The sequence below is a fragment of the Fringilla coelebs genome (genome assembly GCF_963513975.1).
Source record: "Fringilla coelebs genome assembly, chromosome: 1".
Classification (NCBI taxonomy): domain Eukaryota; kingdom Metazoa; phylum Chordata; class Aves; order Passeriformes; family Fringillidae; genus Fringilla; species Fringilla coelebs.
This window is the reverse complement of record NC_140028.1, coordinates 46,170,170-46,186,578: the sequence shown is the minus strand read 5'-3', so window position 1 is coordinate 46,186,578 and position 16,409 is coordinate 46,170,170. Positions and strand designations below refer to the sequence as shown.

Here is a 16,409-nt window from a genome sequence, read left to right as displayed (position 1 = left end):
TCTGCGCCATCTGTCCCTCGGACTTACGGCCCTCTCCGCCCCCGGCGCCGCGCCGGATACGAGCTCAGCGAGCACAGAACAAACGGGGAACCCACCGGGTGCCCCGGCTCCGCTGCCGCTCCGCACACTCCTCGCCGCCGGAGGGGAGCCCAACCATTACCCCGCGATTACTGCCCCTGGTGCCCCAACGGGATCCATTTTGTCGTTTCCCCGTCCTCTCCATACCCTCCTAGTGACTCCCATCTCGCCCCAGACCTGCACTTTCTGCACCCCACTGGGAGCACACCGCGGCTAGCGGTGCGCGGCGCTGCCCCGCGACCACCTGCCCGGGACCCCGTCAGTCACCCGCCCGGAGCGCCCCGGCAAGGCCGCCGGGGGGAGGCAGCAGCAGGACTTTCATAATAATAAATTAAACACTTCGGGGCCCGAGCCCGTCCCAGTGGAAATTCCCGTTAGCGGCAGGGGGTGGGGAAGCCCAGCACCCAGGCGGAGACTGATTAAATTCTTCCCGGAGAAAGGATTAGCGGGCGAGGGAGCTGGAGGTAGCCGAGGCGCGGGGGTTGTTCTCTGCCCCGCACCTCTCTGGCATCACAGCCCGCCCTTCGTCACGCGGGACGGAGCGGGGAATGTTCGCTCCGTCCCCCACTCCGGTAGTTTATCCCCCGCGCCCGCGGCGGGGCCGCGCTCCCGTGCTTCTGCCAGGCGCGCGGGTACCGGGCAGCTCCCCGCCACGTCCCGCGGCACCTGCTCTCCCGGGAAGCAGGGGGGATCGGTGCCCCCATCACCTCTCGCGTCTCGGGACCACCCTCTCCCTCTCAGCCGGCCCCGGGCAGGGGCTCCCTCCTCTCTCTCCCTCCCCGCGGCGCGGAGCCCGGTGGCGGGGCTGCCCCGAGCAGGTGGCTCTGCACGAGCGGCCACAAGACAGCCCGGGGCACCCCCCCTACCCCCTCCCCGAGACCCACACCACCAAGCGCAGTCTGCCTGCTCTCCCCCTTCTTCCCCCCCCCCCCCCCTACCCCCGGCTCTCCCGCCTTACCCGGGCATCGCCGCCCGCAGGGGAACAAAGAGCCGCAGCCCGGCCCGCTCCCCGCCGGCGGTGCTTACCTGCTGCAGGGCCGCCAGCAGCATCAGCGCCAGCGGCGGCAGGATCCGCGGCGGCGCTCCCGCTACCCGGCACATGGAGGCGAGGAGGGGCGGCAGCAGGGCGGCCCCCAGCAGTTCCGGAGCGCGGCTGGAGCCCGCGGAGCGGGGCGAGGGGAGCGGCGGGGAGGGTCGGGCAGCGGCAGCTGCCGGGAGCTGCGGTCGGCGTCTGCCCCCGCCTGCCGGAGCCGGCTGCCGCTCTAGCTCATGGGCAGCGATGCAGCGGAGAGAGAGAGAGCGGGGGGCGGAGGATGGGTGAAACTCAGCTCTGGGTCAGCCTGCTTGTCTCTCGGCCGAGTCCCCTCCGCGGTGCAGAGGGTGGGCAGGGAAGAGGAGGAGGAGGAGGATGGGCAAACAAAAGGCTGGGAGATAAGAAAGAAGTAGTCGCTGCTGCTGCTGCGAGGCCGGTGCGGCGGCGGCTCCCTTCGGCTGGCAGCCTTCCCCACGCCTGGATCGTGCCCGCCTCGCTCCTCCCGCCGGTGCCCCCCAGCGAGCTCGGGCAGGCGGCTCCTCTCAGCGCCTCAGCCCAGGCACGCCAGCACCGCCGCTTCGCCGGCCCCAGCCCTGCTGCATGCTCACCCCGCACTTTCTCTCTCCCTCTTTCTTCTCCTCCCTCCACCCCTCCCCCTGCAGGCAAAGCTCTCCGCCGAAGCACAATGATAACAATACCCCAGCAGCCTCTGCCTGCCGTGCGCCTGTCTACGCGCTCGCCCGGTGCCTGCCTGCCTGTCTGCTGCTGGCAGCTCCCTCTCCGCCTCCCGTCGCTCCCTGCCGGCCGCACGGCCAATGGGAACGGCACGGCACAGTGAGCGCCGGGGAAATTCGCCGCTGTGCCTGCGAATAGTGCTGCCCCTCCTCGGTCCCCGGAGAGCGGGCGCTGGGGGCAGCGGGGCAGGCGGCAGCGCCCGTTGACCCTGCAACGCCAACAGCTACAGAGCGGTGGACCAAATAAATTCCAACTCACATGCTTGGTGTACTGCAGTGGTTTGGGGGGGCGAGAACTTTCTGGGGAAGGAAGGACTCTTCCCCGCCGTGCCCGGTTGGGTACAGTCGGTGCAATGAGAAGCTGCAGGGGTGCCGCTGGTGCCCAGCCCGGGGGCCGCGGGACGGCCCTGCCTGCTGCCCGGTGCTGGGACTCGGCAAGTTCCCCATAGCTGTTACTGCTTAGCTGTTCTCTTTTTTATTTCCTTTTTTTTCTTTTTTTTTTTTTTTATTTTTTTCCTTTAGCCACATTCCGTCCCCCTCATTCCGTATTTCTTTTTCTAAACTATCTGCTGAATTTTATTAGCACACGTTTTCAAAAGCTTGGCTGGGTCCGCAGTCCGCGGGTCCAAAAATGTCAGCGTGCGGAACGGAGCTGGGAGTGCTGCTGAGCGAACAGTTACAGGAGCAAGTACCAAGTGCTGGGTCATTTGCCGAGCTGGCACGGATTTTCGCTCGCCCACAGTCGGCAAAGTTGTTTTGTATCTATGCATCAGAGCTTTCACCCTGGGACATAGTAGGGGAGGATTCGTAGGCACTGGCCCCTAGGCAATCTCATGAAGCGCTCATTCAAAATGGTGCATTATTTATTTTAAAGCATCTTTACACCCGAAGTTGCAAGAAAAATACTCTTCCCAACATCCCCCCCTCCTTTAGAAAATAATGCAAACCGTCGTGCTCAGTGTTTTGAAAGGAAACAGCGGATTTGCCTTTGTATTTTTGTCGGGGAAAGGCGGGGTAAGTACGTGCTTTTGCGATGCTGATTTCATTAGCCTGGGAATTGAAAGTAGCGGTCACTGGTGAGCTGCGATGCAGCTGCGCACCCAAGGCAGGGGAGAGGCAGAGAAGGCCCCGGAGGCGCGGCGGGGATGCGCGTCCGCCCGTGCCTGCAGCGGAGCCGCCGCCGCCGCGCCGCCCGCCGCCTCCGCGGGGCAGCGCAGAGCCCGGGCACCGGGCGAGCCAGACGCCACCTGCAAGGCTGAAACACCAAATGAGACTCAGCCGAGCAGAGGCGGCCTCAACTAGCAAAACAGCCACCCCCCGCCGCCACCTCCCTCCCTCCCCGCGCCCTCTTTAAAGTTGTAGCCCGTGCAATTGTACCGATCCCAAGAGTCGTGAAGAACAATGAGAGGAGGAAACTACGGCTGGTCATGAGTTTCTGGATTAAAATTTAGCCAAAGCCTGAGGGAAAGTAAGCAAGCAGGGCACAGCTGATGTTTATATATGTAACAAGGACGAGTTTCCCGGTTTTGCACCTGACGGAGCACGTGTTCAGTCTTTTTGGCAATTCTAAGGAGAAATGATTAGATTTGCTTATGAAACAGTAACTTTGCCTAAGTAACGGATTCCTGTTTGTATTTTCTGATAGGTAGGCAAAATATTAGCGTTTGCTAATGGCTGTATTTGAGCATTTATTCACTTTTACAAGTGTTTTACAGAATGCAAAGCGCACATTATAAACTACTCCATAAACCAGCTGTCCGATGAGAATAATTACAGTCACCTAAATGAGCCTGGCCCCTCACATTCTTCAATCCATCCATCCCTAAAGGCCTGAAAAACTAAAGGCTCTGCAGCATATCTGGAAAGTTACCAGATCTGAGCTCTGGCTGATGCTTCTTATGGTTCTACTGCTGCCTTTAAATTTACTTGGCAGGATTAGTAAGAGTGGCAGAAAAATTGCTCTCACCAACATCCTTTTACTGAATCTTCTAGCCTTGAACAAGTTTGCATACAGCAGTGGGCTTCCCTCATTTATCTAAAACCCCAAGTTTCTTCTGGCTCATAGTTCCCTACTTCTGGGTATTGTAAGGGGTAAGAGAGCAGGGCTGGGTGGTACCTTTTGAGGTATAATCTCTGCACCACATCTCTTTATGGTGAGAGGCATTTGTTTGGGAGAGCAGAGCAGAAGAGAAACTTGTATGCTGCCTGCAAACGTGAATGACTCCTCAGGGAATCCTTAATTGCACCATAAGCCCAAGAGAACACCTTTTTTATTTTTTTTTTCCAAACAGAAATAATCTAGCATTAAGTAGGCATAGCTGGAAATTCAGAGTTGATACTGCTGCTAAGATGAGATCGTCAACTTTTTTCATGTGTATCATGCAAAAGCCAGCAAGCTGGCAATTTCTGGCTGAGATTCAAACAAGTGATTTAGAACTCTAAGGGTTGATCTCCTAATTCAGCCTCAGATTGCATTTATGTGTTTTAACTAGTATGAAAATACTGGACACAAGTTAATGTTCAAGTTAGGAGATCTCAAGGGCTTCCAGAAAAACCTTGTTAAAATTCCATGATTGAGTTGAAGAGAGGATTAGGGTAATTCCCATGTTAGTCATGGAGTTGAATTTCTCTTTCAACTTGTCCAAATTAATTTTCATTCCTAAGGTTCATAAAAATTCTGTAAAAAAAAGAATGCTTTCAATTTGGAACATACTAGATTGCTCATGGCTTCAAATATTTTGGAAAAAGAGACCCTTTCTCTTGTGGATCTATTCTTACATTTAATCTGCCAGGTACTGCCACCACTACTCCTCTCCTCAATTCAAATTATGCAAATTGAGTACTTTACTGACAGTTTAAGCCCTCATCTGACATTTATGCATGTGATTTTAGTGAGTTACACTGCACACATGCATACTCCTGTTCCTATGTCTAAGTATTTATAACATGGATGTGTAAGTGCATTGAGCAAAAGTACTATGTTAGGTTTTGTCCAGTACCGTGTTAGTTTTTGTCCAGTTTTCTTGTATTCTTCATGGCATATGAAGAAATACTTTTATTTGTTTAAAAAGAAAAAACAATACCAAACCACACAATTAGTGGGTCTGAGGACGTTCAGTGCTTATTAATGAGTTTTATCACAATGGAGGAAAATGCAGTGAATGTTTTTTACTATGACACAAAGGCTGCATACACCATCAGCTAATCCAGATAAATTCTCCTAACAGAATAGAAAGAAGTACTAAGAAAAACAAAAATCCAAGTTTTTAAAACAGTGGTTTTAAACTTGGATTCTGTTGTCATCCTAAGACTCCAGATTTATTTTGAGTAGTCTGTGACAGGCAATGGGGGAAAAGCATATTTGTATATTCTCTGTAGCAACTTCACACATGTGAAATTCCTAAGGGGAGGGAGATTTTTCTGAATAGTAAGATTGTTAGTTGTTGGCACCACATGAAAATGATTTATTGCTTTAGGAAGTAAATAATCATGTATGGCCAAGAAGAATGAAGTTTTATATAGATAGCATCAAGTGGGTAAGAAAAACTGAGTGGCACAGAAACTAAAATAGCTTAATTTTAAAAATTAGAATACTTTAAATCCTATTGTTAGTGCTGCTGTCTTTCTCTAACTTCAGTAAAATAAGTATGACACTGAAGTATTCGGTCTGAATGTTCAGGTTTTTTAATATGCATTTTCATATTGATCACCTATGTGAACTAAAACCCCAAAAAGTTCTAATTGGCATTTTAATTAGGGACATATTCTCAGAAAGAAGGGGAAAAAGGTGGTCTTAGCAGTAAGAAAGTAATATTTATTTGACTGTATCTTGTAATTCCTTACAGAACTTGAACAGTTTTTCCTGGTGGGCTTTTCTGGCCCTATCATTACTTAGGAGGCATAGCTCTACATATTTTTCCATTTTTTTCTTAAATCAAGGCAATGAAAGACATGGAAAGGTGACTACAGCTGCAGCATTAGTGTGCTGTTATGCTCACATTTGAAAATCAGCTGGGTTAGGAGAGAAAAACGTAGCATACAGCAGATCTGTTTCTGCTTTAGCAAGCCTCAGCAGCATTAATTGCTTTTTATTGAGATATACATAAGTGAGTGTGTGTGTATACACATACACGTACATATATATGATTTGTAGAAAAGGATTTTGTTTTCCCTTTTCTGGTAGCTAAATTGTATCTGTCACCATAGTTATATTTCTGTTAATTGCTAATGAATTTTGTAAAGGATTTCTCTACAGAGAAGAAACTGAGCATATGTAATCCAGATGTGATACAATATATTTGCATATTGTGTAATTGGCTTCATGTTTATACCCTTAGTGTGAAGATCTGGGATCAACATATTCAAGCTGATTGCTTGTGCTTCATTCTTCCAGGAATCTCATTCAGCATCACTGCCCACTGCCTTCAAGCTGTTTGGCATGAAGAGTTTCTATTGAAAATCAAGTCAGAGACCTTTGAATCAGCATAGCATCTCTATTCAGTGGGATATCTTAAAAAAAGAAAAAAATATTTTCCAGAACAAGGCTTTAATCATATGGTGTGAGAAAGGATGATCGACCTGTAACTGATGATCGACTGAAAGGATGATGACTTCTAACAAGGGCATATGATGATTTCTAATCTCTACAAAAGAAAGTTTTAGAGTTTCACAGAGCTGCTTCATATTGATCAGGCCAGTAGGAAGAGGTGAACTTGCTTCTTAAAAAGCTAGCTTCAGTAAATAGTTCTTAAAATTATTTATGATTTAAAGTATTTCCTTTTTCTTGGTTGGCTTTCCAACAATATAAAGTAATAATTTTACTGTCTTGGGATCAGAAGTCTTGACTTTTTTTCTGATTTATGCTGTCTGCAGAGTCCCAGACTCCCTCTTTGGCCATAACCAGAATTCACTAGTGTGAATGAAGCTGTTGACTTCTGTGAAGAGGTATGTATGTAACACCTACAAAAAGAAACAAAGAAATTTCCAAAAGATAAATCTTACTATCCCTGACTTCTTGGTAATAAAAATTAAGAAAGTGTAACCTTAGTTGTTTGTAGTAAACCAGCATAGACAGATAATAATTTAATTTAACAAAATCTTAACAATTTGCTGTAATAAAATTGTAAGAGCAGTCATGTGGATTGTCACTTTCATTATTAAATAGAATTTTTAACACCTATGTTTAGATATGTCTAATATTTTCCACCAAGTCTGATTTTCATTTACTGTAGTATTTCCTTTATTTTAGTTAATAAGTTTTAATTCTCTGTTTCAAGCCAAGTGCTTTTTGAAAACTTCAGAAAAATTCTTTGTCCTTTTAGAAGTGTGAGATCAGGGAAAATATGTAATTTTTTTTTTGTTGAAAAATTCTTGCTGCCTTTTTACTCCAGGCCCTGAAGCAGAGAGCTTAACTTCGGGAGGAGTGTGATCCTTACATTGAGGTTGTGCCTCTTTCAATTGCTGTTAAAGTGGGCCAAAATCTGGCATTTTTACAGATCTGAAAATTATGTTGTTATAGTTCAGAAGAGTTGCACAGCCATATCCCCTGACAGACCCATCTGCATCCAATATACCTCCTATTCCCCCAACAACTGCTGTTTTGCAAAAATTCTGCAAACAAGCCATCTTCATAGAACAAGTCAGTGTGCCTTATTTTGGGTATGGAAGAGATGCTCTGAGATTTCCAATACTTCCAGTTGGATTAAGAATGAGAGAGAGAATAGGGGCTGTCTATATTCATGAGTTTGTTGCTCCCCTTTCAGACAATGTTCCCAAAAATTGCAGAAGGATTCAGAAGTTTAGAACAGTTAGAAGGTTAGGGAATTGTGGATTCAAGCATCTGAAAAATTGTTTTTATCAACAAGTATATTAATAGTAGTTTTCTTATTAAGAGCATTTACAATTTGTCTGCAAAAATTCAGTCCAGTTTAAAATTAGACATGCAGTGAAGTAGCCATGGAGAAGTATTTTACATACTTGCAGAAAAATCTGATGATTTTAAAAAAATCCTCCTACTTTTTGAATCATTTTTACATTAGTAAGACTCAAAAATGGCTTTCATCTTTAAAATGAAATTTTGCAGATCTTCTATATATTTTGCAGTAATGCAAGCCTAAATCATCCCAAATGCTATCTGAATTTACAAGACCGGATCATTAACCTGAACTTTAGGAAGTCTCTAAAGATTTATTCATAGGGGAAGAATATTCTCCCTTGGTTACATTAGACCCCTGGCAGCCTGGAGATTTGGGTTTTTGTCCTCAGTGCCAGGTATGTGCTGTGAAAAGCCTGATCTCTGCAGGCACAGCTGTGTCTGCAACTCCAAGCAAAACAAAACCAAACAAAAAGACAAAAAAAGGGCTTTTTCCTGTGGCACCGTGGTTTGCTGCTGTTGACAGCTGCCCACCTTGTCTCTTCCTGAGAGGTCTCCATCCTCAGAGCTGCGGGGAGCTTGTGCTTGTCCCCCTCTTCCCCAGTTTGTGGTTCAGATGCTTCAACAGTGCCCCGAGCTGCAGCGCTGAGCGGTGCCCCCGGCAGCAGCCAGGCAGTGGGTTAGGAAATGGCACGGTGACTCTGAGGCTGCAGGGTGCAAGGGTTGTGTGGATTGAGGGGTTAACAACTGTCATGGCAAGATGGGACAGGGCTCCTTTGTCAAAACCCTAAATCTGTGTTCTTCCTGCTTACAAACGCCCCTCTGCTGCTTCTCACCTCAGGATCAGTGGGAGTTCCCTCCTGAAGTTTGAAAGTGGGTCCGGTTTTTTCCCCAGAGTCTTAAAAACGTATTTAGGAGTTGAAGTTAAGGATTGGTTTTTTTTTTAACTGTAGCCCTAATTTATTTTGTTGTGTTAAAGATCACAATTCAGTGCACGTGCAGATTCTGAAAACAACTAACTAGCTAATGAAAAAAATCTATGACTTTAGTTCGTTGGCTTTAAAATAAATTCTCTTTTTCTCTGCTGCTAATGGATCATATTCATTGTTTTTTTATATTTTCTGAAGTCAGAAGGGGCCATTTTAATAATTTATTTTGACTTCATCAAAGCACAGGCTTAAAAATATTACCTAGTAGTTTTCCTAACAAGGCCAAGAACTTGTGCAGAGCAAGGGGATGTTTTTGAGGCAGACATAGAAGCTTGATTTAGAGTGGCAAGTCCTTGCTAGCTGTATTTTCCTAGTGAAATGTGGTTCTTCTGTGAGAAGTCTTACTTCACAAGTCAGGATGGACGCTTTTTCCACCTAGGCCTTTCTTTGAACCACTGTGGAAAGGGTGCGCTGTGAGCTGCTGCTGCAGCCTCGTCTGCTCACAGTTCCTGAGCTGCCAGCAACAGCAGGGAGCTCAGCACGGGCTAAACACCCAAGTGTTCACTTTGATTTGCAGAAGGATTTTGCATCCAGCCCTGAGCTTTGTGCTACTGCCCTGGTACCTACGTTGTGCTATGGCTATTGCATAGCCAAGAATAGTTTTTGGAGAAAAATAAATAGTGAAAATGCCTTACGGGGTTTGTTGTCAGGCATTCTTTGTGCCTGCTTGTGATTTGCCTTAAAATTGTTACTTTGGAAACAAAGCAGAAGTTACTGCCTAATTAGACATTTATTATTTTCTACAACAAATTCCGATTTTCATTTAAAAATTGCTGGTGTTGGAAAATCTAATGTTGCCTGTACTAAGTGGATAGTTACCCTTCTCTTTAAAAATGTTGCAGGTTAATGTCATAGAATCATAGAATGCTTTAGGTTGGAAGGGACATTAAAGGTCATCTAGTTTCAGCGCCATTGCAGTGGTCAGGGATGCCTTTCACTAGACCAGATTGCTCAGAGCTCCATCCAGCCTGGCCTTAAAACCCTTCCAGGGAAGTAATGAGTAAGCTATGTTTATGTAACTTGTGTAATTTCTCGGCATTCACTCTTGTTACTTTATTCAGCACACAAAGAGTTAACTTTTTCATGTGTCTTTTTCACTGTATTGGAACAGACCAGTTACCTTTGATAAGATGAAGCCTTTCCTCATTAGCAAACTAAATCAAAGTCTTTGAGTATTTCATTAAATAAATAGTTCCCAATAATTTGATAAATGTTCCAGTTCTCCCCTGACCCTCTAATTTTTAACATGCTGCTTGAAATGCTGATACTAGAACTGCATGCTGTATTTTACCACCAGCTGTAGTAATTTGAAAAACAGAAGTAATACATGTACCAGACTCCTACTCAGTGCGCCCATGTTAGCAGATACAGCGATCACATTAACCCTTGCATCACACCCTTGCTTTGGTTACCAGATGACCCCCCATCAGAACCAGTTTCCCAGAATAATATCCTTTGCTGAGAAACACACCCTTCAGTATTTGCTCTTGGGCCAGGAAGAACCCTCATTTTCCTTTGCACTGAAGCTTTTGTAAATACATTCTTTGCAGTTCCATTCCTGGCAGTCTTCCACTTCCATCCCACGCTCATCACTTTATATCTCTCCGTATTCTCTCCTGACACTGATTTGGAGTCATCACCAGATTGCCTTTGCAAATAAATATCCTTGGGAAGCCAGGAGTGCTGATAAATAATGTTGAGTTTCCATATCCATTAAAGCAGCCATGTCCCTTTTGATTCTGCTTGAACGTATCAAGCTTCCGAAGTGAAGAATGTCTAATCCCACCTGGAGATGAGTCAGTAAATTGTAAACATATACAAGGCATTCAGAACTAGTGACAAAATCCCTCCAAATATGAGTCCTTGTGTCAATGGCTAAGAATGGCAACAAAAGAACAGAAGGATGAGAAAAACAGAAGAGGACTTATGATAATGCATGTACCCCAGTTGTGAGGAGTCTGGATCTTAGTTGTGTCAAACCAAAGAATTATGTACTGTTTAGTTATCCATCAAAACCACAACTGATATGATCCTTGGCTGTAACTTTGCACTGTATGCACAAAATTACAGGCCTTGGGTTGTCTTGGAGATTTGTTTGTGCATATAACTTTGCTTTACATCTGTTCCTTCTCAGTGCTGTTACTTCCCTAGAGTCAGGGCACTGCGTAAACACCATAAACTTCAGCCTGGACTGGAGCAACATAGAACTTTTGGAAATGGTGAATTCTTTCAGTGGCTTTTCCCCCACTTTCCATACACATCTATATAATGACTCAACACCTCTACTCACAGTACTGTCTCTTCTCAGTGCTAGGGAAGTTGGAGTGGTAGGGAAACAAAAGTCTGGCAATACTTTTGCTGCTGGAGACAGTATTTTAATCGAATCATAAAATTGTTTAAGTCTGACTGAGGGTTCACTCAGTCCCGATAAAGATATTAAACTGGACTGGCCCCAACTCTGAGTCCAGCTGCCAGCTGGATGTAACTCCATTCACCACCACTCCCTGGGACTGGCCATCCAAACAGTTTTGGTTTTTTCACCTAGTGAACACTGCACCCACCCGAGCCATGAGCCGGCAGTTTCTCCAGGAGAATACTGTGGTAATGGGTGTCAGGCTTTTCTGAAGTGTCAGTGGACAGCATCTGCAGCCTTCCACTCATCCATGAAGTGGGTCACACTGTCATCACAGGAGATCAGGCCAGTCAAACAGCACCTGGCTTTCACGGACTCAGGCTGGCTGGGTCTGATCTCCTGGTTGTCCTGTATGTGCTGCATGGTGGCACTCAAGGTGATCTGCTCCATAATATAAACAGCCAAAATCACATTACAGAGAAAATTCAGACCCGTAGGACATTGAAAACTGCTTGACCTTAAACAGCTCTTGCAAAATGCTATTAATTTTACAGTGTATTTGCTAATTATTTGCAGGTATCATAAAAAAGAACTGAAAACTAAGGGCAAAGACTCCAACAAAGAAAAAAATCTCCTGTGCTTGCTCAGGTATTTGGTATTTGCCTTTACTCTTCCAGCAGCTAGAGTGTATCTATGGTTGAGAGTAAGATGAGGAAAAGATCATGATGAAGAACGCCCTTGTTCATCTTTCCAGTTTATCTATTGTCGGTTTTGAGTAATATCCTTCTATCTGTCAGGAAACTCTTGTCTCTGGGTAGCATCCTAAAAAGTAAAAACAGCTTTAAGGGTAGTAGCAACCCTCAATTTGAGAGCTGTTTTTTGTGGGGTTTTTTTTGCCTAGCCCCCAGTTTAACACATTCCTGGTTAACAACCAGCTGCTGTCACAGAATCTTTAGGAAGAAGTAAATGATTTCCAACATAGTTCAGGCTCTCAAGGGATGTCAAATGAAAGGCTAAAGTAGAATAATAGCTGGGAATGGCTCCCCAAAAACTGTGGAGGAAGTGGGAAAGGGGAAAAGGATTGTTTTATGTTGTTGGTGCTGATATTAGGGAGAGGGGTCTCCAAGTCCCTGGGATGTTTCTTTCATGCTGCTGCTTTCATAAAGGGGATACCTTTTCTCCATTGAGAAGAAGGCATCTCTACAGGAAAAGAAAGAGGAAAAGATCTGTTTGGTGTTTTATTATATTTGCTCTAAGAAAGCCATAAAGAGACAACTGAGAAGCAAATAGATTCCTATGCTAGTACCAAGGGATCAAACTGGTTAAAAAGAGTCAGGAAGGGTCAAAATAAACAGAATGAGTGGAAAATTATGCCAATGGAAATCTTCAGCAAAAGGCTGGGCAGGATGGCCCCAAGCTGTGCTGCTGTCACTGTGGGGAGCACCTTTTCAAGCACTGGCTATAGGACCTTCCCACAGCAATCACCTAATCCTCCTTTCCTTCCTTCTGAATAAAACAGTCCTTTCCACATATCCTTGGGAAAAATACAGCTTTTAACCATAAGTGGGCCAAAAACATTTTCCAATTTTAAACTAAGCAAAATTAAGCCAAACTATTATTTTTTTGCTATCTGTGGAACACAGAGAAAGCACCATATGTTGGGGAACTGAAAATAAATCAGATATTCCCTAGTGAGGTGTGAATTCTCAGCGACATTAATATCTAGATTATCCAGAGAACAGATTTTCCTTTGAACACTGTTGAAGATGAACCCCAGTTCCTGGCTATGTTGATGTTTCCACGTTAATATTAGGGGACCTTCCTTAACTGATGAGGCCCTGTGGCAACATAAAAAAATATTTTGCCCGGTATATGAAGATTTTGAAAGATGAAGGCTTGAAACCTTGTTAAGGTTAGTAATATACATCCCTCTATGAGTTGTAATGGTATTGGGAATGCAAGTATACAATGCAATTCATAGGGACCCTGTTGCTTCTCTTCCATGAGCCAGATGACCATGACATCTGAAGGTGCACAATACTGCACTGTGGTATCCATGTGCTATAAAATTCTTGTTGCAAAGGCACAGCCTATTTGTATAAATAAGATTTATATTCATAGCATTATCCAAGATTTTGTCAAGTGTCCTGAAAGCAATTCAAAAAGGAATGGCAAAAGTAATGGATATCAAAAAAAACCAAGGAGAATGTAAGTTTGAGTCAAAGTTTGAAATTCTTTTCTTCAGGGATTATCCTGCACTGAGAACCCAAACATGCAGGATAGAGTTATGTGGTGGAACATTGTACCATGGTGTATTTTCTCAGACTACAGAGGGGCACATTTGAAAAAAATGTTAACATTAAATAGTCTCATTACAGTGAGACTACTCTAAGCTGGTGCCTAAAGCGACACAGACCCACTTGGGTTTGATATTGCTAAATTGCTGTGCTGAAACTGATTTATGGTTTTTAATTTACCATCTTGTGTATGGTCAATTACAGGTGCAGCCTCAGAAAGGTGTATGTGAAGCATTTCTTCTGATGATTTTTACCCACTATAGTTAGCTAAGACCTTTACCAGGAAGTATTATCGTAGTACTGAGAAAGTTTATTTTATTGACTGCTGTGGCTCTCCCCTGGCTCATTCTTTTCTAAAAACTGGGCACAGCCCCATGAACCACAGAAGTGCAGAATCAAGATTAAAATTAACCTCAATGCCACTTAGTGAGATCATTTAAGCAGTTGGAGTCAGTGTGGTTTTACACCAATTAAGTACTGTTACGAGGCAAAATCCCATTGACTAGAATTATGTCAGTGTTTAGTGCAAAATAATGTACATTATCCTAGCTATATGAAGTCATGATGGAGTGTGGTGCCAATACAGTTTAAGAACGCTTTGCACAATCCTAGCAAAAAATTTAAATATTGCCAGTGTCAACTGAAGGACAGCATTCATTTTCTTGATGTCATGCTGGGTCTGAAGAAAACACCTAATGCAAAATATTGAATATGATATCAATGAAGGAAATGAAGGATTTTGTTTGCTTCAAACCAAACGGAAATGAAATAATAATACTATTACTATGAGGCACTCCACCCAGGTAATGATTCATCTAAATCCAAAATAAGACAAAAAAAGACCAAAACCAAACATTTCTTCCCCCCCCCCCCCCCCCCAAAAAATAAGAGCTCACTTTAAAAAAAAAAGAAAGCAAACCCATTTACTCTCTGTTTGTGTTGGATGGAAGAATAAGAAATAGAACTCTGTCCAGCCAATACAGTCATCTATCTACACAACTGTAATAGTTTTATAGATCTCTAGCCATGTAACAATCAGTTCTGTTACCCTTTATTGGTGGAGAAGTGCATGGAAAAGATATTAGTCCTTATAGAGCAAATAAATTTTAAAATAAATTCCCAAAAAGCAAAGCAAAAAAAAAAAAAAAAAAAAAAAATTGTGTTACACTAAAGGCATTAAGCAATGTCTTTTTAAGTGTCTTGCCAACAGTTCAAACATGGAAATAACAAAACTACTCCTGTAATCGCCATAAAAATTAATAACCATGAAGATGGGAAGGTCTCAGGCTTGGATAAGGGAATCTTCACCTCCATTACATTATTACCTTTATGACCAAATTTTTTCAGTTGGTAATACCCTATTATATAAGCATTAAGTTTCCTTAAAGCTACAGTGCTAAGTAAGGCACTGTATAGAGATAAAAAAATCAGAAATTTTAAATGCCCTGGAAATTAGGCACTGAGATAGCAGTTTCTTTGACTCACATAAGAAGCCTACTGTTAGGATGAACTGGCTAATAAAATCCACAGGTCACCACAAAAAAAGGAGAGGTGAATATTTTGAGCATATACTCAAATGGTCACATTTGAACTCTGCTTCTCCTTGGTGAAGCTCAAGTAACATTTACTGCTCGGAGTGGGTCCATGGACTTCTATTAAATTTCTTTCTTAAATTGGTCACAACCTGAGACTCTGCCATTTCTCTGGCCCCAGCTGCAGGGAATGAACAGCATGCCCTCTACTGTACTGCACTTTAGTTACCCTTTAGATGCTCCTTCACTTGCCTTAATCCTCTATGGCCAGGATTTATCCTAATTCCTTAAATTCAGCCTAATTTTCATTCAACTCCTTTGAAAGTATCTCTTACATTCTAAGCAAATGGAGCATGAGGAACTCTCTCCTACATTATTGAACAAATGCAGCCAAGGTGATTAGACTTGGACATCTGACTGGTGTTGAAATTTCTGTGTTAAAGATTCCTGTAGTTATTTTTTCCTTAATCAGTCTAGAAGCGACATGTTGCTATAGGCAATCAATTTGTTTACAGCAGAAAATAAAGTCTAATATTTATTATTCAGTGATCCAGCCACTCACATGTGTGTGTATGAATTACATTCTGTATTCACAAAAAAAAAATTAAATTGAAAAGGCCCAACATGAGGCAATTTTCATAAAGGACTAACAATGCTAGCAGTAGGTGTCCTTTTAACTGAAGACTTCTTTTCTTCAGGTCTCTTCAGTAAGAGGGTAAGTTCTTTAAAATAACAAAGTTAATTGTAGCTAGCACTGAAATGATAAAAAAAAAAAGATTTGACTCTCTACGGGAGGCTATTTCTTCAACTGATGAAAGGAGAGAGATGTCTGACAGAATAATAGGATTAATTTTTAAAACATGTTCAGCTTTGGACGTTATGTCCAAAAGCAATGACATGATTACTGTTGTCTTTAAAGAACGTACAGAAGTTTAATTTTAGGGAAAACAGTGGAAATGCTAAGACAGTAGGCATTTGATTTGCTTTGATGACTTAATAGACAGTTTACTACCTTTTAAATTGATGGCTGAGAGTTGAAAAGAGTGCATTTTAAATCAGTTGTCTGGATTTCACAATCTTGGCTCCTACAGCCTTTAGTGGAATTTATACTGTTAATACCTTTGGTAACAAGTCTAAGTTTTCTTGAGTCAGTTATTTTGGGCACCCTGTCAAACAACGTGGGCAAGGAACACACAGCTTTACCATAATGGTCTATAAGGAGAAGTCAATCACATTTTACACATTTTGTTTGAAAGTTAGATCCCAATCACCTTGAAATTAGTTTATTTTCAAACTATTTTAAATGGTATTTTGTTCCATCAACACAGAGATGTCTGAAAATAAACTTTTACATGTTTACACACTGAAGCTGGATAAAGATAATATAAGAAGCTATTTTGAATTCCCTGACCTTCACATATTGAAGTTTCAACTTCAATCAGTGCTAACACAGTTTTTCTTCTTCCCTCCCTTTTTCACAATACAATAAAATTTTATTTGAATATAGTAGTGTGGGTTATA

The 16,409-nt window shown here is 43.4% G+C and overlaps 1 protein-coding gene across 1 annotated transcript in view; it reads right to left on the bottom strand.

The window, feature by feature from the left end:
* The window catches only part of CDH2 (cadherin 2), a 114,184-nt gene extending 112,446 nt beyond the window's left edge, over window positions 1-1,738 (bottom strand). The window contains exon 1 of the mRNA XM_084213857.1: window positions 1,105-1,738. Coding sequence (XP_084069983.1) covers window positions 1,105-1,179 — 75 coding nt within the window. The 5' untranslated portion in view covers window positions 1,180-1,738. The remainder of the gene's footprint in view (window positions 1-1,104) is intronic.
* Between the last annotated feature and the right edge of the window lie 14,671 nt (window positions 1,739-16,409).